A 27,274-nucleotide genomic window follows, 5' to 3' on the forward strand; every position below is an offset into this window, starting at 1 on the left:
GCCCACATTTGCGAGGTGTCCACTTATAAGAGGTTAATTTTAATATGATAATATAGCACGTCTCGCGAAAATTGTCCACTTTTCAGAGTGTTAAAATTTGAGAGATTTCACTGTAAATATTTATAATATAAATATTGACTTTTGTAAAACGCGAAACCATTATCTTTCAAAATACTTTTCAGTTTGCTAAAATCAAATTTAAAGGTCGTGAAAGTCATATAAAGAAAATGTTTGTAGCATAGTGTACGTACTTGTACAATTTAATCATGTCAGAGAACTTGAGAATAATTTGAGGGAAAAGCTTATACATACACACATTGAAATCAATATCGATGACCTAAAGGGAAAATTAGCTCACCAATACACCATAAAATTAAATCACCATTATCATCACTCACTCCATCAGAGGAAATGGCGGGTGGTGAATAAAACAAGCGGTGGTGTCTTTTTTTATACGAGTCTATTCAAATTTTATTCATGCATGTATGATTTTGTATACATGTGTGTTTCTACCAACACACTCGCATAAACAATTTCATTTTATGTTCTATCGTCAAACGGTATGATTGCAATTTCTGCTGCCATTTTAATGACAGCGTCATCGAAAACAGCAGCAGCGTAGCAGCAGTAGATAAAAATAAAGGGATTTTTTTGTAAGAAGCGGCTTTCGAACCATGCTGAAGTACAGTCTTAGTGGGAAAATATTAAGGGCATTTTTATGTGTACAACTACCATGTATTTTCGAAACATCTGTCGTCGTTTAATGTGTAAACGAAGGAAATGCGTGTAACGTATGTATTCGGCCGGCCGTTTTCAGTCATTATGAAAATGGCCGACACACATAAATATATGTTCTACAATGTAAAATAGGAAGGTCAGGCAAAAGGCATTTGAGTGTGGGTTTGTAGATGGGCATACCTTCTATACCCTCGCTGAAGGTCAAAAACAACAAGAATAGAAAAATTGATAAATTTATTGGCTATTGTACAGTAGGTGAGCATTTACACGCACTTTTTCCCATCGACTAATGGCGACACTATCTCTGACACATTTATGGTATATGTATATACACATAAAGATAGATGGAAGTATGTATTCATACGTTTATAGTTGTGCACCTTGAGAAGGACCTACAAGTGAATTTCCGTAATTAAAAAAGAGATATAACTGTACTCCCGTCATTGCTTTATTGCACTTAGAAACACTATAGAAAAAACAAATCGATATTAGTATATATTTAATTAGCTTTACAAAGATGAAATACGCAATATAAGTTCTAATATCAAATAGTGATATTAATATTTTCACTTTTATGTAAAAAACATTATTTGATATATTAAGAAAATGTACTTCACAATGTGTGAATAGTAGGGCTGTTATTCGGAATTTTTTTATTTTGAATCCCAGGATTTTTCGGGTTCCCGAACAAATAATCTAAATTTGTTAAATTTGCAGCATTTTATGATTTTTTATCAATAAATTGGTGTCTTCATTCAGTATTAACCACTCTTAAACCAGTGTCGACTGTGAGATATGTTTTTCATCTGCAATAAGATAGGATCCCGTATATCCGGTGAAACTTAGGATGCCTTTATATTTTTAAGAGGTTACTCTAAACGATGAAGTATAAAAGAAAATCCTTAAAATCTTTTGTTGAGTACGAAAGCAATATGAAATAGCTTTTTAAGTTATTTTTGTGTTATAATTTTTGTTGAGTAGCAATTTGAAATTGTTTTTTACTCATATGTAGCAATTTGAAATTAAATTTTACTCTTATGTTCTGCTTTTACGTTTTTTTGTTAATAATATTGAATCAAACCAAATTTGCAATTTACAATTTTTTGATCATGCAGATTGTTATTACTCAGAATATTTTAAGAATTCCGGAAATTTCGAGATATCCATAAAATCTCGGGATTCAAAATTTTGAAATTCCGAATCCCGAGGTTTATACAAATCAATCCCGAATGACTGCCCTAGTGAAAAGCTAATAAAGTCTCTCGTTTACCAGCACGTGACGATCTCACAAAATGGCATGTAAACTATTTTTTAAAAAAGTGCGTTTTCGTTTCGCAAAAAATATGTTGCCTTGGTGTTACACTACTTTTCCCCTCATTGTATTTTCGCCCAAATAATAGTGTGATTCCAAAGTTATTGTTAATTCATAAGTTGCGTGGGATAAAGGATGCAAAATCTATGACAGTGTCATTTATACCGATACTTTCGTCCATCATTTGTTTCAAAATGGGACCGAGTTTTACTTTCTCTACGTTTTTTTGGATGTATCACGATTACGTTGTGTTGTGTTGTTCGTAGCACGTCAACTTTTCGTATTATTTCATTAATTTTCAAGGTTATCTAATCTTGATCCTGGGTCAGATTTACTTACTTGATTGATCGCTGCATTTCAGAGATGGTCGTTTGTTTTATCTGCCATGACCGCTAGTTTATCCAAGTTGTCAGTACACACGGATGGGTTATCTAATCTTGATCCTGGGTCAGATTTACTTACTTGACTTATCGATGCATTTCCGAGATGGTCGTTTGTTTTATCTGCCATTACCGCTAGTTTATCCATATTGTCAGTACTCACGAAAAAACAGCTTTTATCGTTACGGGCAACCTTTGGAACCATAAAAATCGTAGAATTTCTACGGATACCATTCTAGATGATAGTTGGTGCATGTCGCGCAGAATCGCTGAAGGCTTTCTATCGGACAAATCCACATTTTCCATAAGCTTCTGCAGACGTTTTTCTTCTGAATCTTGAAACACAGCAAGCCGAGCGTTTTTCAGGGAATTGTACAAATCTCGCTCTGGAGGATTCTCGATAAAGTTGCGTACCGCATTCATGATGTTATTTTCTATCGATCAAACCAGCCTATGGTATTTCGTGGAATCTTGAGAAATTTCAGCGTTAACCCTTAAATGCGCACTGTATCTTTTAAGATACAACCAGAAAAATCTCTTACGTCTTGAAATTTTTACCGAATTCTACGAAAGTTTGTTGCATTTAAAACATCATAACGCAGTTTATAGTACTGCTGTGTAAACTAAAACCAAAATTGAAAGAAATTTGAAATTAAATTTTGCCCAAAAATTCAAAAGCCTACAATTTGGAGAATAATTAATTTTTTGCAGAAATAAAAGGAATATTTGTAAAAAAATTGGTATAGTGTAAAAATATCTCCATTCCCTATGTTCTGCCACAATTTTTATTTGTAAACACAAACTTAGTTTAATGCGCACTGTATATTAAAAAAAAAACTTAAAAAATGTGCTATATCTTTTTGGGGGGAGGGGGAGGGGAATCGGCGTTCTAGTGCATTTAAGGATTAATAAATTAACTCTCCATATGGCTAAACCATAATTTTGGATTCGCCTTCCAAAACGGCGGAACTTTTATAGCAACTCGTGAAATTATTGAATTTTCGTACATTTTTCAGACTTTGTTCTCAAATTCTCGCGGGTCACCAATGAAGAAAACATATTTGTTTTTTTTTTGCATAAGAAAAATTATTTATTGAAAATATTTAGATTGAGAAGATCTTTTATTAAATGTTAAAATAATGTTTTGTATGCTCAGAAGCAAAGCAAAGGAGACTAGAGGAAAAAGTATTTTTAAATGTAAAGAATAAAGTAACAAAGAAAATAAATGCTATACAAATTTATTTGGAGTTCATTGTATTTCTTACATTTTTTGTACAAATAATAACCACATAAAAATTGTCCAAATTTTACATATAAAATGGCAATTATACCAAAGAAAATCTACACGGTTGAGAAAGACTGTTTTTCATATGTTTGGCTATAAACATTATATGTTTGGAACACAAATTTTTAAACACAATATTATTGAGTGCAAGCATATAATGTTCATAAACTAGCATAACATGTTTGGGACATATATGTTAATATGTTAGAACATATTATGTTTGGGACATAAAATGTTTTTAAATATAATATGCTTGGATGCAAACATATATTAATTTAGAAATAGCCTATAAACATATATGTGTTTAGTAGCTTGGAGCGCTATTTAACAGGGAGCGATATTGAATTAAGTTGGTGGTTGTTGCTTGTTATTACAAAATTAACATTTTATTTTTCCTTGGGCAATTGATCAGCTACTTCTTTGATCCTTACAAACTGTGTGGTCCGCTGCTCGAATCCCCGTCCGGCAAAAGGTAAAATTAAAATAAAAAAAATCATACAATTGAATAATTTCTTCTACAATGTTTGTATTACAGAAAAAGGTGCTAAGAACTAAAAAATCTCGTGGAAGTGAGAAAGATGTGGGGGAATATACAATTGGGCAGAAACAAAATTTTGAGCATTCAGGTCGAAAACCTATGTTGTTAGCACCTATATTACCATAATTCATTATGATTGTAAATATATAAATAAATAAATAAAATTTTGAGCACAATATTGTTTGGGAGAATTTTTTTTAAGCATATAATATTTTTGGGTGCAAAATGCTTCCAAACATATTATATGTTCACATAATAACATATTGTTTTTTGGAAAACAACATTATTGAATTTGGATGCAAAAATACAAAATGTTTGGAAATTGACTACCCAAACATATATTGTTTAGACCAATATGCTTTCAAACATATTATATATTGGAAGAGATCAAACATATAAATGTTTGGGCAATAGCCAAAAATGTATATGCTTGAAGCAAAATATGTTTGGGAGTATATGTTACAGAAGCGATTTTTTGTGAGCGTGTATGGACATTCTATTGTGGACCGAAAATTTGTTGACCATTTAACCGAGATGGATGATTAACCCTTTCGACCCTAAAGTTGCCGGTGGGCAACTTTTTGTGTTTTGAGACTCACTGTCAGCGTTGTTTTTGTTTTTGTTCATCAAACTGTAACGGTATCGAAAGCTACAAGTGTTTCTTCAAGTTGAATGAAAAATCAGCTAATTTGGTTGTCAATTAGCAAAAAATTTTTTCATTAATACGCACGTACCTCAAGAAAAACATATTTGCGAATTTAAAAAGTGGTTTTTATACATGTGACTTTTTTCAAAAATTACAACTAAAATGTTGAAAGTTTTTATTAAATCTATTGTAGTACATGTCAAATAAAATATTTCTGGAAGTCAAATCTTAGAATTGCAAAAAAACAACAGATGGGCAATTTTTAAAATTGAAAAGTTGCCTGTGGGCAACTTTGGGCAGTTGTGGTAGTAAAATTACATATTTTTGAACATAAGACCTGGAGAAAAAATGTTTGAAAAACAATGATTTTGAAAAAATTTTGAACTTCAATTGGGATGTCCCAGTGACGAGAAATGCGGCGATGATGTGGTAAACATATCTGCAGTGCAGTGGGGAATTGGGAAGGAATCGTAAAAAGGGAGGAAGCCACTTCTTGGTAACATACTAGTGGATTAGCACGAATATTGACGCTTTATAATACTTTGGTTTTTCACACCGCCAGTTAAATTGACAAAAAAAAACATTTTCGTGAGTCACGCGTGATTCACGCGAAGCCGTGAATGAAATTTAAACGAAATCTCGTGAATGAAATTTAAACGAAACCTCGTGAATGTGCGTGAATGGGATTAAAGAAAAATGTGTGGCGCGTGAGTAAAAATCAAATTGTGTTCGTGATTGTGAGTGAGTAAACTTTCTCCGAAATCACGCTTTCGATAAAAATTTACTTTCACGATCCAACCCACGCTCACGATCCAACTCACGTTCAAGATAAAATTCACGTGAACAATAAAATTCATATTCACGATAAAATTCGCACTCACGGTAAAACAGACACAAAAAGTCACAATCACGAACAAAATCACGTTCACGATTAAATTCAAGCTCACTGATTTTAATCACCTTTACATACTTATCACGCTTAAGATTTCAATAGCGTGAGTCACGAGAAATTTCGTTAATTACCAGAATTTTACTGAGCCACGAAAATTGTCGTGTTCCGAAAATATTCGTGACTTACGAAAATTGTCGTGAATCGTGCGAAAGCGTGAGACATAAACATTGTTCATGTGTGAGCGTGTGCGAGTATGACTTTTCATTTCGTGACCGTGAATTCCTACCCACATGGCGTGCGTGAGTACAAATATTTCTTCGTGAATGTGTTTGAGTGTGATTGAAATTCCACTCACGCGCGCATCTAAGTATATATTTACTGTAAAATAACAAAAAACTTAATAAAAATCCAATAAAATGTAATACGTCTATCATTACAAAACAAAATAGTTTGTAGTCACAATTGCCCAAAGTTGCCCACAGGCAACATTCTCTACCGCCTAAACGAATGGGCGTGGCGACCCGAAATTTTGGCTAGACGCTTCTTAAATGACTTCAACATGATTAAAAGAAAAAAAAAATTTAGCGATACCTATAAAAATTCGGGGTCGAAAGGGTTAAAGGAAATAAATAACCGCGTTTATTTGTTTTTTTGTTTTAAAAGAAATTCGGCAATTAATTAAGCTATTTTACAGTCGGGGTAAATAAGCGGGGTATACTGTTTAGCCATCCTTATCAGGGACGAAATATAAAATTCTATCATTTGTACCATAAAGTACCAAATAGTATATTTTTGGGATCAATATGTATACAATTTCTTTCATAGCATGGGATAATTCCCCAGTTGAGGTAATTATGCACATGTGTTTTATTTGAATTTCAAATCAGAAAGTTCTTAGAAAAACACCCTTTATATGCTTATTTACCTCATTGAGGCTAGTCGTTTTTACTATATTTTGAACATGAACAAGTCCAATGATTTGCACAACTTAGAATAAAGAAGTGATTATTAGAGATATCATTCTGTATATAGTATTATAACGTCAGATTTCATTTATAACTTCAGATTTCGGGATTTTTTCGCGATCCAGAAGGATTTTGGGATTTTTTTAAAAAATTATTTGTGTGATAACAATCTACTGCACCAACGAATTGCAGAACACAAAGCAAATTTGGTTTAACACATTTTTATTAAAAACACACGGCTCTACACTCATATAAAAAAATCATAAATGGCGTGCTCATATCAAAACGATCCGTTCATGAAAGTGAATCAACACACAGTTGGTGTCCAACGGAGAACAGGCGGTACCAATCTGAAAACTTTTAAATCACGCTATGCGTTATCAACAACCAGCGTTCATGATCTGAAAACGTAATGATTACGAATTTATAAATAAAATTAAAAAAAAAAACAGATTTCCGCCACAGTAACAGTCGCCTTAGCACATTGCACCACCAGCGGAGTTGCCACAACAACTTCTACAGATTATTTAATACTTTTCATGGCCAAAGAAAAACGAATGCCGCTCATGAAATCGTGAACATTCCGTTTTGATTTTTTGAGAACGTTTCCGATTCAGTTTGTCACCGTCCGTTCACCGTCGAACCAAACGCGTAAACGACAGAAGGGTCCCAGCGCCGTCAATGGTTTGATGTTCTCAGCAGCCAGTTTCTCATCTTCAACACTCTCATTGTGTGTGTAAATAGCGATAGGCGAAACACTTTTTCCGCGACGACAAATACGGCAAAAATTTCCTCTTCTTCTTGTCCCGAGTGTTTTTAATGATAAAAAATAGCTTCTAAAAAAGTACTTTCAATTCCCATCTTGTGATCCGGAAGTAGTGCGAACTTGCAATGAAATTTACATGGGCCTGTCATAGGAAGGAAGTACTTCCTTTTCAGATCCTTTGCATTGCTTTAGAACTTGTGCCTTGGAAGTTAATTTCGATAAAGAATGAAGAAAGGATGCCCAAAATACGCCACGGAATAGCGTGATCTATTCTAATTCCTTGGCGGAAAACGGAACGGTGTTACCATTGTTTATCAATTTTTTTTTAAATTCACCACAAGGCTTTGTTATTGCCTGGCCACGTGGACATTTTTTATCTTCAAATAACCCAACAAAAACAAGTTATTACATGTTTTTACTCAACTTCTATAGTAAATATTGAAAAATCGTGATATATTGATCATCAAAAACTCGCGAAAACAAGATAAGAGGAAATTTTTGCCGACAAGCTTATTTTATTTATCGTCGGAAAAATTGTTTCGCCTACCACCCATTACTATGGCTATATTTACACACTAAAAGAAAACGCGCCTATTGACAACTATTTTTAATGTGTTCCAATCGCTTTTTTGGAAATAATTCTAACACTTTTAGCTGAGTACTATGTTCAGTTTTCAAGCTGAAAACCAGCTTTTTTCACGGTTACTTTTTTAAATTAACTAAATTATAAATATAAAATGGTTCACAATCAATTCCTTAGATCTTTTCCATTCATTATTTCACAAGACTTTATAAAAATATAATCGTCTTCACACAGATTTTTGTACTTTTAATTTAGTGTCCACGTAGGTCCACGGGCTGACCTGTAGGCGTTGAAAGTTGGTCACCTCGGGGGTATATTTTATAATTTGCGAGATAAGGGCCGCAGAATTTTAACAAAGTGGGGTCAGTATTTTGAACCTACAGGCTCCGTTGTTGGGCCAATCCTTGATTCTTCGAATGTAGGAAGAAAAAATTGTGTACCTATGTGCTTTAGATTAAAAGTTGTAAACACCACAATTTAGAGTTTCAAAAAAAAAAAAAATATACAGAATTTTGACTAATTTTTTCGAAAAAGTCTCCTACATTCATTCTGTCATAATTTTTTTTGTATATATCTCCCAATCTTTTTTATCACGGCATTCCATCGCGGATATTGAGCATCCCATAAGAAATACACGTAAACAAGTGTTCGCCTATCGCTATGGTTATATTTGCACTCTTATGGGTGTATTATGCGCTTTACAGATTATCAGTTATTCCGGACGGAATGTCGGTGTTTGTAAAGAATCTTACAGTGTGTCGGATTGATACGACTTGTCGGCGATGACTAAATAATTGGTAAATGTGTTATCGATCCCATAAACATTCAGCAGTATCGATTATGCCTTCTGACTTAACTTATAATGTGCACAATATATGGGATATGTTCGACACGAGCACTGTCGTCCGGAATAACTGATAGTCTGTAATGCGCTTTACAGACTATCAGTTATTCCGGACGGAATGTCGGTGTTTGTAAAGAATCTTATAGTGTGTCGGATCGATACGACTTGTCGGCGATGACTAAATAATCGGTAAATATGTTATCGATCCCATAAACATGCAGCAGTATCGATTATGCCTTCGGACTTAACTTATAATGTGCACAATATATGGGATATGTTCGACACGAGCACTGTCGTCCGGAATAACTGATAGTCTGTAAAGCGCATAAAGCGCATTAAACAGCTGATACGTCACGATACGTTTACAAGACGTCTCTGATGTGTAATCATCTCGTCAAACATATGATAACACCAACAAAAAAGAATTGAAAATTTGTGAAACAAATCTCGCTTACTTATTCATTCCAACGACGATGGACAAAGATTCCGATAGCACTGTCACATCTTTGGACGAAAATACAGAAAATTTTTGCACCAATCAAACCAGAGATATACTTGCGGAGGGAATACTGAACCTGTTCAAACCCGTGGTCGAAAAGTTAGACGAACGTATTCAGGGCACCAGAGAAGCACAGAAGGAGCTGAAAACCCAATTGGATATTCTGTCTTTGCAGTTAAGGGACATAGAAAAAGCACAGCATAATATACCTGAATTTTCTGATAAGGTGAAGGAGTTAATTAACGTAAAACATAAGGTTACAGTCATTGCAAATATCCTAACGACCACTCAAGAAAGGTTGCTAGGCCTTCATAAATTAATAGAGAAGGAACAACGAAGAAGGCAAGCACTCCTCGACTCTGCAATTAGTACAAATATTTCGTAAAAGTGTGAAATCTCTAGGAGATTTAAGCCAAATAGAAAAAGCAATAATATAAGACAAGTATAATGGAGACACCACATATCGATCATTTAACTACTCAGGATTATGAAAATGTTTATGAGCCAGCCGAGGATTCGTTTCTACTATTGGACGCTTTAGAGTCGGACCTGGCTTTCATTGAAAATGAATTGAAGCCAATTGTGTGTTTAGAAATAGGCCCTGGAAGTGGTATTATAATTACTGCCTTGTCGAAACGGCTTTCAAATAGCTTTTGTATGGCATGTGATATAAATCGGGTAGCATGCCAAGTAACGAAAAGAACCGCAAACAGAAACGAAGCACAAGTGGAATGTATCAAAGGGAATTTAGTGGATGCCTTCAAACCAAATATAGTTGATTTATTAATTTTCAATCCTCCTTATGTGGTGACAAATGATGGCGAGGTCAATTCCTCTGCACCATTTGGTGATTGTACTAATGCCAATCTGGTACATTCATGGGCAGGAGGAGAAAATGGAAGACGTATAATCGACAAATTGCTACCAAATTTGAATGAGCTACTATCGCCGAAAGGTGTATTCTACTTGCTTTTGCTCCGTGAAAATAAGCCCGATGAGATTATAGAGACATTGTCCGAACTGGGTTTCGAAGGTACGAAATTTATGGAGAGGCGTATACCAGGCGAATATTTATATATTTTAAAAATAAAACGCTGTAATTCATAGCATTCAATTACATTCTATATACTTAAAAAATAAATAAACAATATGAATTAAATTGTAGACATTTGATTATATTTTCTTACATTAGGGTTTTGCGAACAAGAAATTGTAAAAATTACAAAAAAAAAAAGGTTTTTATATATTCCTACACTTTAATATTCTCAAAAACTTCTATAAGCGACCAGCAAACATTTTGTTTTCTGCTATGCCTTAATTTCATAAATATTTAGATACATATTTAGGAAAATATTGTCATGTTTTACGGTAGCCCCTAGAATAACTTATTTGTTTGTTAGGGTGTTCGAGCTTAAAAAAAATAACTGATTCTGCCTGCTATTTCAGTAGGCAGTGAATGCTTTTCAGCTGACTATTTACTTTTTTTACGTTACGAAAATTGCCACCTACGCAATTTTTAAATTTTCATTTATGATTAATTGAATTCTATACTCTCTTGATATTAAAATCTTATTGGAATCTTGAACTCTTGTTCAAGTTGGTTTACAACGACAAAATCATATTAAAGTGGCATACGTTTTGACCAGAACTGGGAATGGTCACCACATGGACTAGTCTTTTAACGGACGTGAGGTTGATGCATTTCCCGTAGGGCAACGCAAAATTGTCCGTAGTTGTTAGAGACGTCCTTTTTTGGTTTTTTATGTGACCGAATTTCGCCAGCCGTAAATAATCTCAGCAGTGGTTCAGCTGGAAAATACGTAGCTCATAATATCACTTCTCAGTATCTTTGTCTCAAACGTGTGTGTGAGCTTAGCCGGACTGAGCTTAGCTTTTTAAATTATGTAGTTATCGGACATGCATGGGATAGTGCAAAATTGCCCGTAGTTGCTAGAGATGAACTTTTTGTATTTTATGTGCCCCTTCTTTTATGGGCGGGAAACAAACTCTGCAGTCGTTTGGCCGAAAAAAAACGTAGCACCATAATATCACATCTCTTTATTGAAATTTCACACTGGTCAATTCGTGTTTTTGTTTCAAAAGCGTGTGTGAGTGTGCCCACTGAGCAAATAAATAATATACTTCTGTAAAATCCTTACTACAAAAAGCATTAGAAACGCGATGTTGGAAGCATAATTGCAAAAGATTTAGAACGATGAAGATGTCATGCAGTTTATTACGCTAATCGATGTAAATAAAATAACACAAAACTTACCTTAAAAACAAATTGGATTTTGTGTAAAAATCCATCCCGTAAGATTTCCGTGGCGGGTAACTTAAAAAACCTTGATAAACAAGCCTCCTTAAACAAGTGTTGAGAAGTATCATATGTAAGCCGAACAATGCTGCCAGACAACCAAAATATTTTTGTAATATCCCCGTCTTTTCCTGTGTAAAACCCCACAAGCATATCATATGTCACTGTAAAAAATAAAAAACAAATGAAATACTAGTATGGCTATCACCAATCATATTCTCTTTCCTCTTTTTTATGCACCTCTCACAGATATGTTCGTTTGTAGGCCAATAGCGCTGTTTTCACATGTATAATTCCTTGAAACGTTCTTATCGACTGTTAACATATGATCCCCTAATAACAAAATTCATGGCAAAAATGTATTATTGGCATACAAAATAAATTTCCGCTATCCATAAGAAATGTATGACTATACTCTGTAAGAGTTACTATCGTTTTTACGTGCATTTTTTCCTTAAAAGCCGATAAATATGTTTTCTGAAAGAAAATATATTCAGCTGCTGCTGTCTTACCACCTTGTCTTTGCCTATCGTGGTTATTGGATACATTACAATCGATACGTTACGTTAGTAACTCGGAGAAGAAGTCAAAGTGACAATTAGCTGCATCAACAAAAAAATATCAGAGTTCCAGAATTTATTATCGTGCAAAATTTTATGTAGAATTTACTAAAACACATACTTAATTGAAATTAATATTAACTTAAGCACATACAAAAAAAATGATGGACACGGCGCCCACCGCTGATTTGGTATATCAGGGTATATGCACACTGTTTCACAATACCAACCCAGAAGAGAAGGAGAAGGCCAACAAATGGCTGGAAGAGTTTCAGAAATCGGCAAGTTAACATTTTTTCCAACATTTTAATAACAATTTACGTAGAACAATGTGTTATTGCAGATCTATTCGTGGACAATCGCCGATGAACTATTACAACAAAAGAGGGATCTACATTCATGCTACTTTGCTGCCCAGACTATGCGTAGCAAGATACAGAACTCCTTCAATGAATTACCAATAAATTCACACGAATCTCTAAGGGATTCACTAATCGTCCACGTGGGACAAATCACTGACGAAACAGATTCAATCATAGTGACGCAATTGTGCTTGGCCGTAGCAGATTTAGCTTTGTTAATGGCGACATGGAAACAGCCGGTGATAGACCTGTTGGATATGCTTTCAACACAGCCGCAATCAGTGTGGCCGCTTTTGGAGATATTAACTCTTATACCGGAAGAAATAGATACACGATACTTGCGGTTGGGTGCCAATCGCAGGGAAGAGATACACAAGCAATTGGATGCTGCTTCTCAGAAAGTATTGGATTTTCTCTGTTTGTGTATGCAACACAGCGATGGAGTTCAAGAAAAAATTACCAACTCCACCCTACGTTGTTATGGTGCTTGGGTGGCAATACATGCAATTTCATTGCAACAATCTATCCAAAATCCCATCACACAACAAGTTTTCCGTCTGTTGAGTATGGAGAGTACATCTAGAAAACTACATGATACCTCGACCGAATGTATATGTTCCCTACTTAGCTGTATAGAGGCAAACAGTGGGCGCGATATCTTAGATCCACAATTAAAAATGCAAATTTTCAATGCCGTTTGCATGTTGGAGGCAGCTTATCACACCTCAGTCGGAATGGAGGATATAGACAAAACGATGAACTATTGTCGAATATTTACAGTGCTTTGTGAAGCATTTTTTTACGAAATGTTCGAGAACGAAGATATACCTCATTATTCAACTAAGGGCTTGGATTTAGTTTTAATATGTGTGGGCCACTATGATTACGAAGTGGCTGAGATAACCTTTAATCTCTGGTATCGTTTAAGTGAAGAACTCTTCCAGCGAAACAATGACAAACTAACATCACATTTTAAACCCCACATAGAAAGATTGCTTGGAGCATTGTTCCGTTTGACACAAATGGATCCAGATCAAGAGGGTCTCATAGATGAAAACGACGAATTTAATGTAAGTTCTATTCGCTATACGTTTGAAATTATCCGAATCTTGGTTTTCTTATTCATATAAATTTTGTTTTGTAGGATTTTCGACGAAAGGTTTCAGATTTAATAAAAGACGTTGCATTCATAGTGGGTTCCGGAAATTGCTTTAAGCAAATGTTTTACAAACTTCAAGAGCCAGGGTGTTCCTGGGAGTCTATTGAATCTGCTTTATTTATAATGCAAAATGTAGCGAAAAATATTATACCGTAAGTTCCATGTAAAGACCAATGAAGTAAAATGTAGGCTTAACAGTTTTTCTGTTTTTGTTTTTAGTGATGAAAACGAAGTGATACCCAAGGTTGTGGAGGCAATTTTAAATTTACCCGAAAATACGCATATTGCGGTCCGCTATACTTCTATAATGCTTTTGGGAGAATTATGTGACTGGATAGAAAATCATTCGGAGAGCCTGCAAGCTGTCTTAAATTTTCTACTATATTCGTTGCAACAAAAGAGTGGTTTGGCAGGAGCTGCTGCCATTTCATTGACTTCCATATGTGCATCTTGCCGGCAAAAAATGGTTTTTCACATTAGTGGATTGGTGGAAATTGCTAGAAGTTTAGATAGCTTTGAAATAAGCAATGACCTTGCTATTGGTCTACTAAAAGGAATATCACTGATTTTATCGAAATTACCCAAAGGCCAATTAGAGACGGCTATGAGAGAAATTATATCATTTCAACTACAACCTCTGGCAATAATGGTGGAGAGTTCCAACACTTTGTCGATATGTAAAGGTGAACGCACAGATCCAGCGTACTGGGTTGATCGTGCATGTGCTGTAATACGTCACACCAATCCCGATGTGCCAGACAGTGAAATCCACCCTACTTTAAATATCCTAACAGATGCCTGGCCTCTGATATCACGAGTTATGGATAAATATCAAACGGATGTTCGGGTTATGGAACGTACTTGTCGTCTAATACGTTATAGTGTACGAATGGTACGAAAACAAGCTTCCATGTTGGTTGAACCACTTATCCATCAAATGGTGACACTGTATGCCCTACATCACCACAGTTGCTTCCTATATTTGGGTTCAGTGTTGGTGGATGAGTTTGCCAAAGTAGAAGACTGCATTAATGTCCTGTTGGTGATGTTGAAATCGTTCATAGAACCCACCTTTAAAATGTTGCAAGTGGAAAATGGTCTAAAAAATAATCCTGACACTGTAGATGATTTCTTCCGTTTGTGCTCCAGATTCATAGACTGTTGTCCTTTGCCATTTTTGCAAAGTTCCCTGGTAACCCCCATATTTCAATGTGCCCTCTTGGCATGTACGCTGGATCATCGTGAAGCCAACTCCTCGGTAATGAAGTTCTTTTGTAATCTCTTGAAATGGGGTCGCAGTAACAACTATAAACTGACTGAATGTAAACCGCTCGTTAAGGAGATAGCCAAACAAAATGGTGAAGCTTTAGTTGTTAATCTAATACAAGCCTCGGTGTTTTGTTTACATTCCTACATGTTGCCCGATGTGGCAGAAGTTTTGACAGAGCTAAAGGATGTAATTAGTCAAGAGCAAATGGAAGCATTTCTCCAAACCGCTTTACAGAGTTTGCCAAAGAAAAATACTGGAGGTTATGTCACGGCCACAGATGCACAATTGATGGAATTCAAAGAATCTGTTATGAAGTAAGTTTTCATAGGTAGGAGAACACTTAATTTTGATTAATTTGAAATCGTTTTGTTTCTTTTCTATTTGCTAGATCATCTACAACTAAGTCGGTTACACTGGCTTTGAAGACGTTTACCCGGTTATATCGTTAAATTTAATTTAAGAAAACCCTAAACTCAATAAATCTTTGTGTGTGTGTTTTTTTTTTTAAACAAATTAAAGCATCAACAATACAAGCTGATACTGAGACAAACCCCCGACGATTGGCATAGTTATACTGATGTACTCAAACTACATTTTAAAAACTTATTTTTTAGCTTATATTTATTTGATTTGACTCTAGAGAGCAGAATAATAGAGGGCCACAATTTTTCTTTGTTTATAGTAAGCTGTAAATTTTTAGTTGTAAATTAATCTTTATTTTTTTTTTCACTTAACAAAAAATGTAACAAATTATTTTGTTTGCTTTTCTTTAAAGAAAGTAAATCAGACTTATTTTTAAGTTTTAGAATAGAGTCAAGCGCATAAAAGAAACAAAAAAAAAAACGAGAAAAAAAGAGAATTGAATGTGAAGCCTAACCATCTATTTCTTGTTATTTAATTTTCATTTCATGCCTATGTCATAAATTGCATACAATCATATTTTTTTTTGCACTCAAAGCAATTCTAAAAATGACATATACATAGTTTTAAATATTAGTCAAATTAAATCGATATGAATGTGTTATACAAAATTGGCATTGCAAATAAAAACAAACTGATATTAAAACAGAAAAAAAAACAAATGTTAAAAATAAAACCATAAATACTTTTGTAAGTACAACTCTCGAATGAAATGAAAGGGTAAACAAAATGAAGAATTTTCAATTTATATATCACTTACTTTCCCATGTGTCATTTGATCCAGTCATATATGAACTCATATTATCATATATGAAAGAGAGAAAAAAAAATCAAAAAAAAAAAAAACAAAACCAAAAAAGCATAACAATATCTCTTGTTAATATACTGGGGTTAGGATTTATTTTCATTGTGTCTCATATTTTGAATATTTTGTGCCAAAAGAATTCCGTTTAACGGTATTAACATGGAGTTATTATTATTGAGTGCTATTACTAACGGATGCTGCCGACATTGGTGCTTTGATACCCATTAAATCACACAACTGATTGCGTATGGGCCGAACTTCAACCAAGGGCAAACCCCAATCGGTTTCCGATAGAATATTCAGTACTTCATCCATATTCTCTTCACTGATTTCACAAATGTCACCATGCAAAGCTAATGCTTCATAAAGTTTTGTCGCTGTCGTCTTCCGTATATGGACATGTGTCAAACCAAGAAATACGGACATTTTCGAAAGAACTTTTTTACATAATCGTGGAACTTGTACAAGTTGGCAATACACATTAATACTGGATACCAATTTATAAAGTTTTTTGTGACCTTTAATTTCTAAATTCAGTAGACGATAGATATCGTCGGCAAAAGTTGATGTATCATCCAAGAGAACAGAATTTATTGTACCTGGGGGAAAAGAAATGCAAATTACATTAGATTTGGGTTAATATAGTAATGAATTTATTACAGTAAAGAATAGAGTTTAGAATTATGGGACATTTAAACAGCATACTGCAGCACTTCTACGATACATGCTGTTATAAGAAGTACGATCCCAGCAAAAAATTGGAAGTTGTTCCAATGGCACAACTTTAAAAGGACTTCCAAAGATGTCCTCCCTAAGATGTTCTTTATTTTAACTATACAGGAACTACTTCATATTTTTAGTGGGCAATTCTAACTTGTTTTGTTTCAAATGGGTTGAAAACAGAGTACGAATTAATAAAATGGTATTACAGATTGGCTGATAAGTCCCCGGTCTAACAAAGAAAAACACATTTTTTGTCAAAATTAGTTTTTATTATTCAACATAGTTCCCTTCAAGAGCGATACAACGATTGTAACGACCTTCCAATTTTTTGATACCATTTTGGTAGTACTCCTTCGGTTTTGCCTCAAAATAGGCCTCAGTTTCGGCGATCACCTCTTCATTGCAGCCAAATTTTTTCCCTGCGAGCATCCTTTTGAGGTCTGAGAACAAGAAAAAGTCGCTGTGGGCCAAATCTGGAGAATACGGTGGGGAAGCAATTCGAAGCCCAATTCATGAATTTCAATGAAGTTCTCAATGACTTGTGGCACGGTGCGTTGTCTTGGTGGAACAACACGCGATTTCGACCTTCAAACGCTCCAATAACGCCATATAATAGTCACTGTCGATGGTTTTTCCCTTCTCAAGATAATCGATAAAAATTATTCCATACGCATCCCAAAAAACAGAGGACATTACTTTGCCAGCAGACTTTTGAGTCTTTCCACGCTTCGGAGACGGTTCACCGGTCGCTGTCCACTCAGCCGACAGTCGATTGGACTCAGGAGTGTAGTGATGGAGCCATGTTTCATCCATTGTCACATATCGACGGAAAAACTCGGGTGTATTACGAGTTAACAGCTGCAAACACCACTCAGAATCATCAACACGTTGTTTTTGGTCAAATGTGAGCTCGCGCGGGCACCCATTTTGCACAGAGCTTCCGCATATCTAAATATTGATGAATGATATGACCAACACGTCCCTTTGATATCTTTATGGCCTCTGCTATCTCGATCAACTTCATTTTACGGTCATTCAAAATCATTTTATTGATTTTTTTGATGTTTTCGTCGGTAACCACCTCTTTCGAGCGTCCACTGCGTTCACCGTCCTCCGTGCTCATTTCACCACGCTTGAATTTTGCATACCAATCAATTATTGTTGATTTCCCTGGGGTAGAGTCCGGAAACTCATTATCAAGCCAAGTTTTTGCTTCCATCGTATTTTTTCCCTTCAGAAAACAGTATTTTATCAAAACACGAAATTCCTTTTTCCATTTTTTTCACAATAACAAAAGTTGCTTCACAAAAGACGCTCTATCTATATGTCAGACCGGGGACTTATCAGCCAACCTGTTAGATTATTACAATTTTGACGAAAAAATACTAAACCCCATCTAGAAATTGCGAATTTTTGAAAATATAAAAATTATTACAATTTTTTAATTCACATCCAAAACACTGAATTCGAATCACAACTTTAGAAATTCAGCGCAACGGCTGTTGAAATGGTGGAAATCCGTCCTATGACAAGCCCATGTTAAATTCATCACTTCTGCGCCAATTTTGCACCACCTTCGGATCCAAAAATAACATTTTCACTACTTTTTTGTCGACGCGTTTTTTGCCGGGATATAGTGAAATTTTAAAATTAATTCGTGAGCGTTCCCACAAAATCAAAATTTTAATGAAATCGTCGATAAATTCAAATTTTTATATGAAAGATCTTTTTTTGTCCCTATCTCTTTAAATATGCGTCCTAGAGCAAAAAGAACGTTATTTCGTGACCTCCATAAAAAAAAATCCAATGAAAATCCTCAAAAAAATAAATTTTGTATAGGAAAATATAGTTTGATTATATCTCTTTAAATATGGTATGCGTCCTAGAGAGAAAAGCAGGTTAATTCGTAACCACCCCCAAAATAATTAAAATTTCAATAAAAATCCTCAAAAAAATCAAAATTTGTATATAAAAAACTTATTTTGGCCACATCTTCTTAAATATGCGGCCTAGAGCCTCCTCCCTAAAAAACAAAACAAATGTCCCATGAAAATCCTAAAAACTTGAAAGTTTTATATTTTAAATATGCGAAAAGGACCTTAATTCGTGACAACCCCCAAAAAATCAAAATTCCTATAAAAATGGGTTTTTTTCAATCGCTAATTCATATAAAAGTTTATAAATGTAGTAGATATTCAAAATTATCTTTATTCAGATTTAGATGGATCATGTCCGTCCATTCCTCTGGTAAACCCAAATGCCATGTTGATGTGGTTATAGATTCAATGAACCTCATTATCATCACTGTTTATGTTGTTCGCAGGTAAATTAATACTAATCTCCGTTTTGCTTAGTGTTGGCTAATGGATAAGCCACCGGAAGTGCCTCGAATATATCTCTTAGCTACGAAAAAATTTGCGGGATGAAAGAAAGCTAAAGTGGGAATTGGTTACTGATCCTCCTACTTATAGTCAAGTCTGAACGGCGTCTCATACAATGTTGGACATAAATTACAAATAAGCTGAAATGCCAGCATTACTGAGAGAAACTGTATTTCCAAAACAACAAAAGGATGGACATAGGGATGACAAGTGCATTGGTCTTACATTGTGAAGATGTCGGGTTCCCGGGTGTCATTGCACTGGGGCAACCCTTTTACCTAATTATTAAGTTTATCACGCGTTTAAATATCTGCGGAAACATTTACATTCCGTTTGCACTTCCACGCAATTAACAGGCAAAAAACAAGCGGGAATATGTGAACAACAAAAATTACTGAATTTAAATTGGAGAGGTGAAATATCAACTCTCATGCCAACTTTTTAGAGGGCAGGCGTCAGTTATAAACAGTTCGTTGTGTTATGTTTTCCTATGAGCAAAAAAAAATGTATTACACTAATATGAAATAAATTATGAAACGATATGGAACATATGAAGTAAATATATATTTATTTATTATGCGAGCTTTAACTTAAGGTAAAACAAATAAAACAATGAAATTCATTTCATATTTTCCATATCGTTTCACACTTTATTTCATATTGGTGCTCACTGTACATATGATCTTCTAATGCTAAATACAGTGGTATCTCCCATAACGAACAACTTCCTTGAGCGGACACCCCCTTTGGACGGACACAGTAGCTAGGTCCCGGCAGGGTTCCATAAGAAATACATTGCAGCTACTCTCCCTTGAGCGGACGCTGTCTTGAACGGACGCGGACAGCTATTTGACAAAAAAATTCTATTGTGCGGACATCTGCTCCCTTGAACTTACGCTGACAGGTATTTGATTCTATTGTGCGGGATTCCCCAAATAATACAGCCACAAACGCATTAACAACATTTTAAGCTGAATTTGTCATTCGTTAGTATACATTCGTGCGAACCAGACATTGGAATGGCCGATTCATCCCACGATTTAATGAAACGAATTAACTTATTGGATGCCGTTTATTTTACTAAAAAAGCATGGGACCAAGTTACGCCTCAAACAGTTCAAAATTGTTTTCGTAAGGCGGGATTTACGTTGGATGGCGAGGATAATCAGACAACACTTGATGGTGAATTTGAGCATGAAGATGAGTTGCCGCTAAACGTACTTGCCGAAATTCAGAGAAGAGTTTTTTTTGGATCCAGTACTTTAAACAGCTTAAATGATTTTTACCAAGTTGACGAGGATTTAGTATTTGAAAGATCAGCGTTGGATCAACTGGATTCATTAACCGAGACAATTGCAGAGATGCAAGAAATTTCCGACGACTCTGCAGAGGAATGTGAACCAATAGATCTTCAAGAAATAAGAAGCAACATCTCTACATATAAAGAGGCTATGGATAAGACACGAGATCTTAAAGCGTTTGTCGAATACAAACGAGATATTGAGGCTATGAATATACTTTCATCACTTCATTTTCAAGATATTGTTAAAACCAACACACGACAAGCGACAATGAATGAATATTTATTGAAATAAAATAAATATGTATTCTAAAAACATTGTTAAATATTATTTCTTTACATGAATTTTTTATTTTTTCTGTTAATTAATAAAACCTTTTGAATTCTTTGTTTTTTATTGTAAGATAATCATTTAATCAACAGTCGCATTATGAAATGTCTGCACTGATTTAATTTTTGCAGTTGTCTCTTGAAAGGACACCCCCCTAGGGCGGACACATTTCGATGGTCCCTTCGGTGTCCGCTGAAGAGAGATTTCACTGGATCAAGAAATGGTCAAAAAATGTTTCAATGATACCATTGATGGAAGCTGCATCAGATTGGGGATCGGTTAATAAATGGGATATTCTATAAGCATAGGAAGGCCTCTGGGGACGGGGCTTAGACCCCCCAGAAAAATTTAAGACCCTCCCCAAGAATTTGAAAACCTATTTACGACTTTGCTTTGAGGTAGCAGTAGCCGATGGCGATACATAATTTTATTTTTTAACATTGTAAGTTAGTTCTTGTAAGATGAATAAAAAAAATTTGTAATATTTTCCGAATAAATTTTTTTTATATGATTTTTAATGCATTATAAATAACGCTTGTCTGAAACATATGACACCGAATGTTTCCAAAAATTATTAAAATATTAAAATTTTCTAGAATGGATTTAGCATTTTTGCGCAAAATTTGAACAATTTGTACCATTTTATAAACTCTTACTCTTTTTTAACCTATTAAAAAAATATCCATTAAAAATACGAAAAAACGCGTTATAAAAAATTGAATTAAAGAAACTTCCTGCGAAGAAGATTAATTGAACGCAAAATTTGAACAATTTGTACCATTTTATAAACTCTTACTCTTTTTTAACCTATTAAAAAAACCCCCATTAAAATACGAAAAAAACGCGTTATAAAAAATTGAATTAAAGAAACTTCCTGCGAAGTTAAATTAACTTCTTTGTGAAGACATTTTTGGAAGTGCTTTTAAAGTTGTGCCTTTAAAACAACACCCATTTTTTTTGGCGGGAAAGAGTGTGGAACTTCTTTTAATTGTGTATTTTTATAAATTAATTGTCTAGTTATGATGAAGTCTAATTTTGTATTCACTTTTATAAAATTAAACATTAATTGAACCTATAACTTCAGTCTATTAATTTTTTCCCAAGGGGGGCTCTAGTCCCCCCTAGAAAAGTTGTCCTAGCTACGCTAATGGGATATTCCCTGTTCTAGTTTATGAATTCGAAAAACGCAATTTTATTTGGCCAAAAACCCGTTTTTTGTAAACTTTTTCCGAATTAAAATGTTGGTAGGTCAGAATATCGTTTGAAATTTTTGAATAATAAATCTTCATAGTTTGAATTACATGGCGAGAAGAAAATTTTGCGTGTTACGCACCGGTAAACCAGAGCAGGGTGAGCATGTATAAAAATGTGGACGATTTGCATTAATAAATGCTAAGTTTCAATTTCAAGTTTCAAGAGTTCAGGCAATTGCAACATTCTTGAAACCCAGAAAGTTGAATATGTGCCCATGTTCCCAAATCCACTTCCAGGTGAATGTGAATCAATTCCACGATTTTCGTGTCCTACAATCCACTTTCACCGGAATTTTCGTGAAATCAATTCACTTGCAAAAGTCTTGGTGATAGTTGAATTACGTCCAAGATGGGTGTATTTCCGGTTAAAAAAAGTACTCGCGTAAAAAATTTGAAATGTTTTATATTTAGTATATGAGTTTTATTAAAACTGCGTCATTTTTAATTAAAAAAAATAATAAATTATAATAAGTCTATTGATTCCACTTATTTTGATTTCCGCTTTAGTGAATTTTTGTGTGATTTGTGCAACCCAGCTGGTTAAAGAAAAGTTCAAAAAAGAACGTGGAATTAAGAACACCAAATTTTCACATTCGTGGATTTGACGTGAATAGTGGAAGTGAAATTGAAGTGAATATCGGAATATGGGTGATGGACAACGTTTTATATTCATGTTATAGCAAAAATTTGGTCCCATTTGTAAAGAAAATATTTCTTTGCAATGTCAACTCGAAATTTGTTTTTGATTTTGAACGATTAAGAATTTCACGATATTGATTGACGGTGGTCATACACCTTGTAGGATTCGAAATATTTGAATGCATATAAAATGGAACAAGTACATGCAAGCATGCATAAACAATAACAAATATTACCTGAAGCTATTACAATATCCAAAAAGTTCAACATGGGGTAGGTTACACGTTCATTCAATAGATTCCCCTCAAAATTCGAAACGATTTCCTTACACAGTCTTGCAATTTCTGTAGTGTGACTTCTCAAAAACTGGAATAGTGCAGCCGATGCATATTTGATTAAAGATTCCGTTAGTTGGCCAATACTAGCACTGAGACCTAATAAAATTCGCGATGAGTATTCAGGGAATTCCAACAATGAACAAAACAAAGGGAATGTGTGATCAGCAAAAAGCCATAAAACCGATGTAGCATCTTCTGGAAAAACTTCTTTTAATTTATCATGCCGATGGATATAAGGTATGATAGGATCAGAGTGAATAATTTGACATAGGAGACGGCCAGCTAGACCACGGGTACGATCAATCTTCTCAACGGCTTGTTGCATAAAACCAACGATAATATTGTGAATATGTTTCGCTTGTAGTAAGTCCTTGGGACATTGTTTTAAAAGATCGAAGATGGCTTCAAAAATTCAAATGACATTAGTTATTCAGTATATGTTATGAGAAATCTATAATTTCTTACCACTCATAGCTGCTTCTCTAACCCATGCACCAATATCTCCACGATTATCCATTGTATATTCATCGAGAGCGTTTAAATAGCAGTCAATAACTCTTGTCAGATACTTCATATTGCCAAAAGATACTAAAACATATAACATTGGTTTATGTACAATAGCTTTAACAGGTCGAATGGAAAAACATACCACTGGCATTATTTTCAAAGCCCACCACCTTTACCACATTGCTCAAAGCCTTTACACTATCCCGACGAGCTTCGCTCCAATTTTGTGTACTTTGAATTTCTTGCTCCTTCATGGTTTCTCCCTCACAAATAGCTTGATAAGGTGTTAAGGAATGTTTGATGAGATTCTCCAGAATGTCTTCAAAAAGAGGAACTATCATGAATACTGGCAAGGCTCCCAAAGCACTAATATAACCCATTCTTATATTCTCTTCTTGATCATTTTCCGAGCCTTTCAAATAGAATTTGACAATCTCAGCATTAGTCGATCTTCTCTCTGGTGTATTGTAATAGGCTTCGCATAACTTTGAAAAGGCCAAAGTAGCAGACTCACGTACCGGAGCAGTTTTGTGCAGTAAACATTTGTCAATAACATCTTGCCACGAGTCTAGATCATTATTATAAAACAATTTTTAATAATTTTTTTAGGGATATTTCTCCAAATACATACCCAAACACTGGGGAGTACAGGACACATTTGCTGTACTACAGTTACGTATGAAATCGGTACAACACTGCTTCATCATTTCGCCACTCATACCGCGGAATAGATCACGTTGTAAAAATTTCGATATCAATTCGTTAACATTACAAATTGTTTGGTTGGAAAGCAAATTTGTCTTTTGCTCTCGTTCATCCTCCAACTGGCGTAGGGCCAGTATTATTTCGCCCAAGGCCAGAACACTGCCGTGCCGAGTATTTATATCGATTGAATCGGTTTTTACAAACAATTGGTCTAAAACCACTTGGGACATATACTCCGGTGCTCGACGCGATAATTTATTTAATGCTTTGGCTGTCAGTTCCCTTATTGCTGGATCCCAATGATTTACTTTTCGCTCAATTAAGTGGTCAATTAGAGGCTTTTGATATTCCTCAAACTGTGCTACGAAATCACTAATATTAAGGTATGTGTTATGCCTTAGCCCCACTGAAAAAAAGTCAGTAGTTGTGGAGATTTCAATGCCATGGGGAAAATTTCCTAAACGTCCTACACTCTCCTGGAAGGCGGCCGAGGCGGCACGTCGACAATTGATTTCACGATCGAAAATGGCCACAGTCAAAAGACCCGATGATACATCCTGGGCAAATGGTTGAAAATCATCTGGATTGTAGGCCCTAGCAAAAGCCCAACACATATAGCAAGCAGAATCACGAATATGCTGACCTACGGACATGTAGCCCTTCATTTCGTCATAGAACAAGGCTTGTAGTAGTAAGGGCACCAGCTCCTTAAGACGATACGGCAACAAGAGACCTCTTTTAGCGAGTTCGGCTAAAGCTAAACAAGCACCATGCCAGGCCTCATGAGGTTCCAATGGATTTAATATATCAATGACTGATCCTATGACCTCGTCAGCCAGTTCTCTTGAAAGACGATTTGTTACTCGTCCAATACCCTTCGCTGCCGACCAACGAATATCATTTCCACCACTTCTTAATGCTTGCAATAACTCCTCTATGACTTCTTCTATAGCATCAGGCACCACAATTTCATCTTCGGAATTTTCGGACTCTTCGGGTTGTTGGGTTTCGGAAAGAATATTTACTGGATTGTTCACATTTTGACTCTGTAGATTTGTTGCCAAAGAACGTGTCCCTCTTTTATAACGCCAGGAGGCAATGCGAGGTTTCAGATAAATCAATCCGATTCTCTGTATAATTTTTATGTATGACTTGTATTTTAAAAAGTCTGACCCGTCCTTATATTGGCAACTAACGATCCATTGTAGAAGCTTGTCTGCATAGGGCAAGAGATCTTCCCGTTTTCCGTGCTTCAATATGGCAGCCACAGCAGCAAGTTGTCCAAATTTAATTTCGACTGTTCCCGATTGGTGTTGTGATATAACCCAATCAAAAAATCTCTCCAAATACAAATCCTTAATATCGGCACGAATAAAATATTTCGCAGCCAAATATGCCGACATATTGCTACAGGTATCATTGGAAGAAGTATATAGTTTGCATAAGTCGAAAATACGTTCCATTTTTGTTTTGCTCTGGATATGGTTGGTTATTAATTCATTGCTAGAACCGTCGACGGCGTAGGCATCTAGCCGAGACATGTGGAATGGATTCAGTACTAAAATTGACATCCATAGTAGAAGCATATATCGAGTTTCCCAATTCTTAAATTCCTTGGGGTTTTGTTTTTCCAACAAATCCAAAGCAAACTCAAGATCACTCAGCTCATGTGGTAGAAACTTGACTAATACCTTGTACGTTCTCACTTTGCAGATAATGTAGAGATATTTAAAGGCTGCATGCATTTGATTTTCAGGCAAATTACGATCTCGTATTTTATCCAACAGTTTTTGCAGCAACACTTCCAAATGTGGATCCAGCAAATGAGGTTGTTCTTGATATCTTTTTTTGTTTACGATAAATTGACAGGTTTAGAATTGGCCTTCAGAAAAAAAATCGATTGCATACATACCTCGAAAGGACTTCAGTATACTGTTCGAAGTCTTTTTCAAATCCTACAGCATCGGTAGCCTTTATCCCATCAATCATTTGTAGTACCTGCTCAAATTCTGTAAAATGTTCCAATGTATTGGATGGGCCATCTTCATCTTTGATGTCTTCGCACTGCATTTTGATAAAGTGGTGTTGGAAGACGGAGGCGAGAACCTTTGTAACAAGCTGACTATTTTTTTTCTTTAAGAAGGAATTCGGTACTCGTTTGAGCTAGCAGAATGACGTTTTTCTTGCCCCAATCGCGCTCCTAATCCGATTCGTCCCTATTACACTTATAAAATTTTGTTTTTTTGAATTTTCCGGACAGCCGGTCTTAACAAATTCCTATTGTTTGAAGCTCTTACTCATCTGCTAAGCTTATATTTGGAAATTGAAGTTCAGGGTTGCCAGGTGATTTGTAAACCTTACCCTAAATTGTTCTAGTTTTTTTTTCAAAAACCCCCAAAAAATTGGAGGAATGCAAAAAATAAATCCTGTATTGATACACATACACAATTTAAGACTTTTTAATCAAATTGATTAATTAAACTTTTTAAATGAAATGATTAATAATTAATAAGCGAAAATTAGGTTTATAATGTAGAAAAGTAAAACAAATAAAAATCAGTAAATATATGCATTACTCGCCAAAAATAGTCCAAAATTTCTAAATCTTCTGCAAATTGTTGGAAGTAAATAATTTCATCATTTCATTCAAGGAATATTTAACTCCAAAAAGGCTGTCAATATTGAAGTTAGCATACGATTTCTTAATTTGTTTGTAAATATTTCGAACATTGAAAATGCCCTTTCAAAAGAAGCAT

At 34.9% G+C, this 27,274-nt stretch overlaps 3 protein-coding genes across 3 annotated transcripts; 2 read left to right on the top strand and 1 right to left on the bottom strand.

The window, feature by feature from the left end:
- Positions 1–9,341: 9,341 nt before the first annotated feature.
- Positions 9,342–10,612, top strand: LOC142225278 (methyltransferase HEMK2-like). Its single transcript, XM_075295053.1, has 2 exons — positions 9,342–9,830; positions 9,881–10,612. Exons 1-2 carry the CDS (start codon positions 9,423–9,425, stop codon positions 10,553–10,555), a joined length of 1,083 nt encoding a protein of 360 aa, XP_075151168.1. The 5' UTR covers positions 9,342–9,422; the 3' UTR covers positions 10,556–10,612.
- Positions 10,613–12,356: 1,744 nt separating this feature from the next.
- Tnpo-SR (transportin 3) lies at positions 12,357–16,118 on the top strand. The gene is made up of 5 exons (XM_075297419.1): positions 12,357–12,606; positions 12,669–13,757; positions 13,832–13,998; positions 14,066–15,430; positions 15,505–16,118. The coding sequence occupies exons 1-5, from the start codon at positions 12,487–12,489 to the stop codon at positions 15,563–15,565; spliced, it is 2,802 nt and encodes a 933-aa protein (XP_075153534.1). The 5' UTR covers positions 12,357–12,486; the 3' UTR covers positions 15,566–16,118.
- Positions 16,119–16,408: 290 nt separating this feature from the next.
- On the bottom strand, positions 16,409–26,836 carry Tbcd (tubulin folding cofactor D). Its single transcript, XM_075297418.1, has 6 exons — positions 26,431–26,836; positions 24,445–26,360; positions 23,956–24,381; positions 23,772–23,894; positions 23,205–23,708; positions 16,409–16,940 (listed from the first exon to the last, which is right to left on the bottom strand). The coding sequence occupies exons 1-6, from the start codon at positions 26,586–26,588 to the stop codon at positions 16,513–16,515; spliced, it is 3,555 nt and encodes a 1,184-aa protein (XP_075153533.1). The 5' UTR covers positions 26,589–26,836; the 3' UTR covers positions 16,409–16,512.
- Between the last annotated feature and the right edge of the window lie 438 nt (positions 26,837–27,274).

The sequence above is a fragment of the Haematobia irritans genome, chromosome 2 (assembly GCF_050003625.1).
Source record: "Haematobia irritans isolate KBUSLIRL chromosome 2, ASM5000362v1, whole genome shotgun sequence".
In the NCBI taxonomy this organism is placed as follows: Eukaryota; Metazoa; Arthropoda; class Insecta; order Diptera; family Muscidae; genus Haematobia; species Haematobia irritans.

Excerpts from the sequence above, each read along its gene's own strand:
- LOC142225278 (XM_075295053.1), top strand. The coding sequence starts at position 9,423 with ATGGACAAAGATTCCGATAGCACTGTCACATCTTTGGACGAAAATACA. Across the intron at positions 9,831-9,880 it reads CAATTAGTACAAATATTTCG|TATAAGACAAGTATAATGGA; the intron begins TAAAAGTGTGAA and ends AAAAAGCAATAA.
- Tbcd (XM_075297418.1), bottom strand. The coding sequence starts at position 26,588 with ATGCAGTGCGAAGACATCAAAGATGAAGATGGCCCATCCAATACATTG. Across the intron at positions 23,895-23,955 it reads CTTTGAAAATAATGCCAGTG|TATCTTTTGGCAATATGAAG; the intron begins GTATGTTTTTCC and ends TATATGTTTTAG. Across the intron at positions 23,709-23,771 it reads TAGAGAAGCAGCTATGAGTG|CCATCTTCGATCTTTTAAAA; the intron begins GTAAGAAATTAT and ends GAATTTTTGAAG.
- Tnpo-SR (XM_075297419.1), top strand. The coding sequence starts at position 12,487 with ATGATGGACACGGCGCCCACCGCTGATTTGGTATATCAGGGTATATGC. Across the intron at positions 12,607-12,668 it reads TGGAAGAGTTTCAGAAATCG|ATCTATTCGTGGACAATCGC; the intron begins GCAAGTTAACAT and ends GTGTTATTGCAG. Across the intron at positions 13,758-13,831 it reads ATGAAAACGACGAATTTAAT|GATTTTCGACGAAAGGTTTC; the intron begins GTAAGTTCTATT and ends TTTGTTTTGTAG.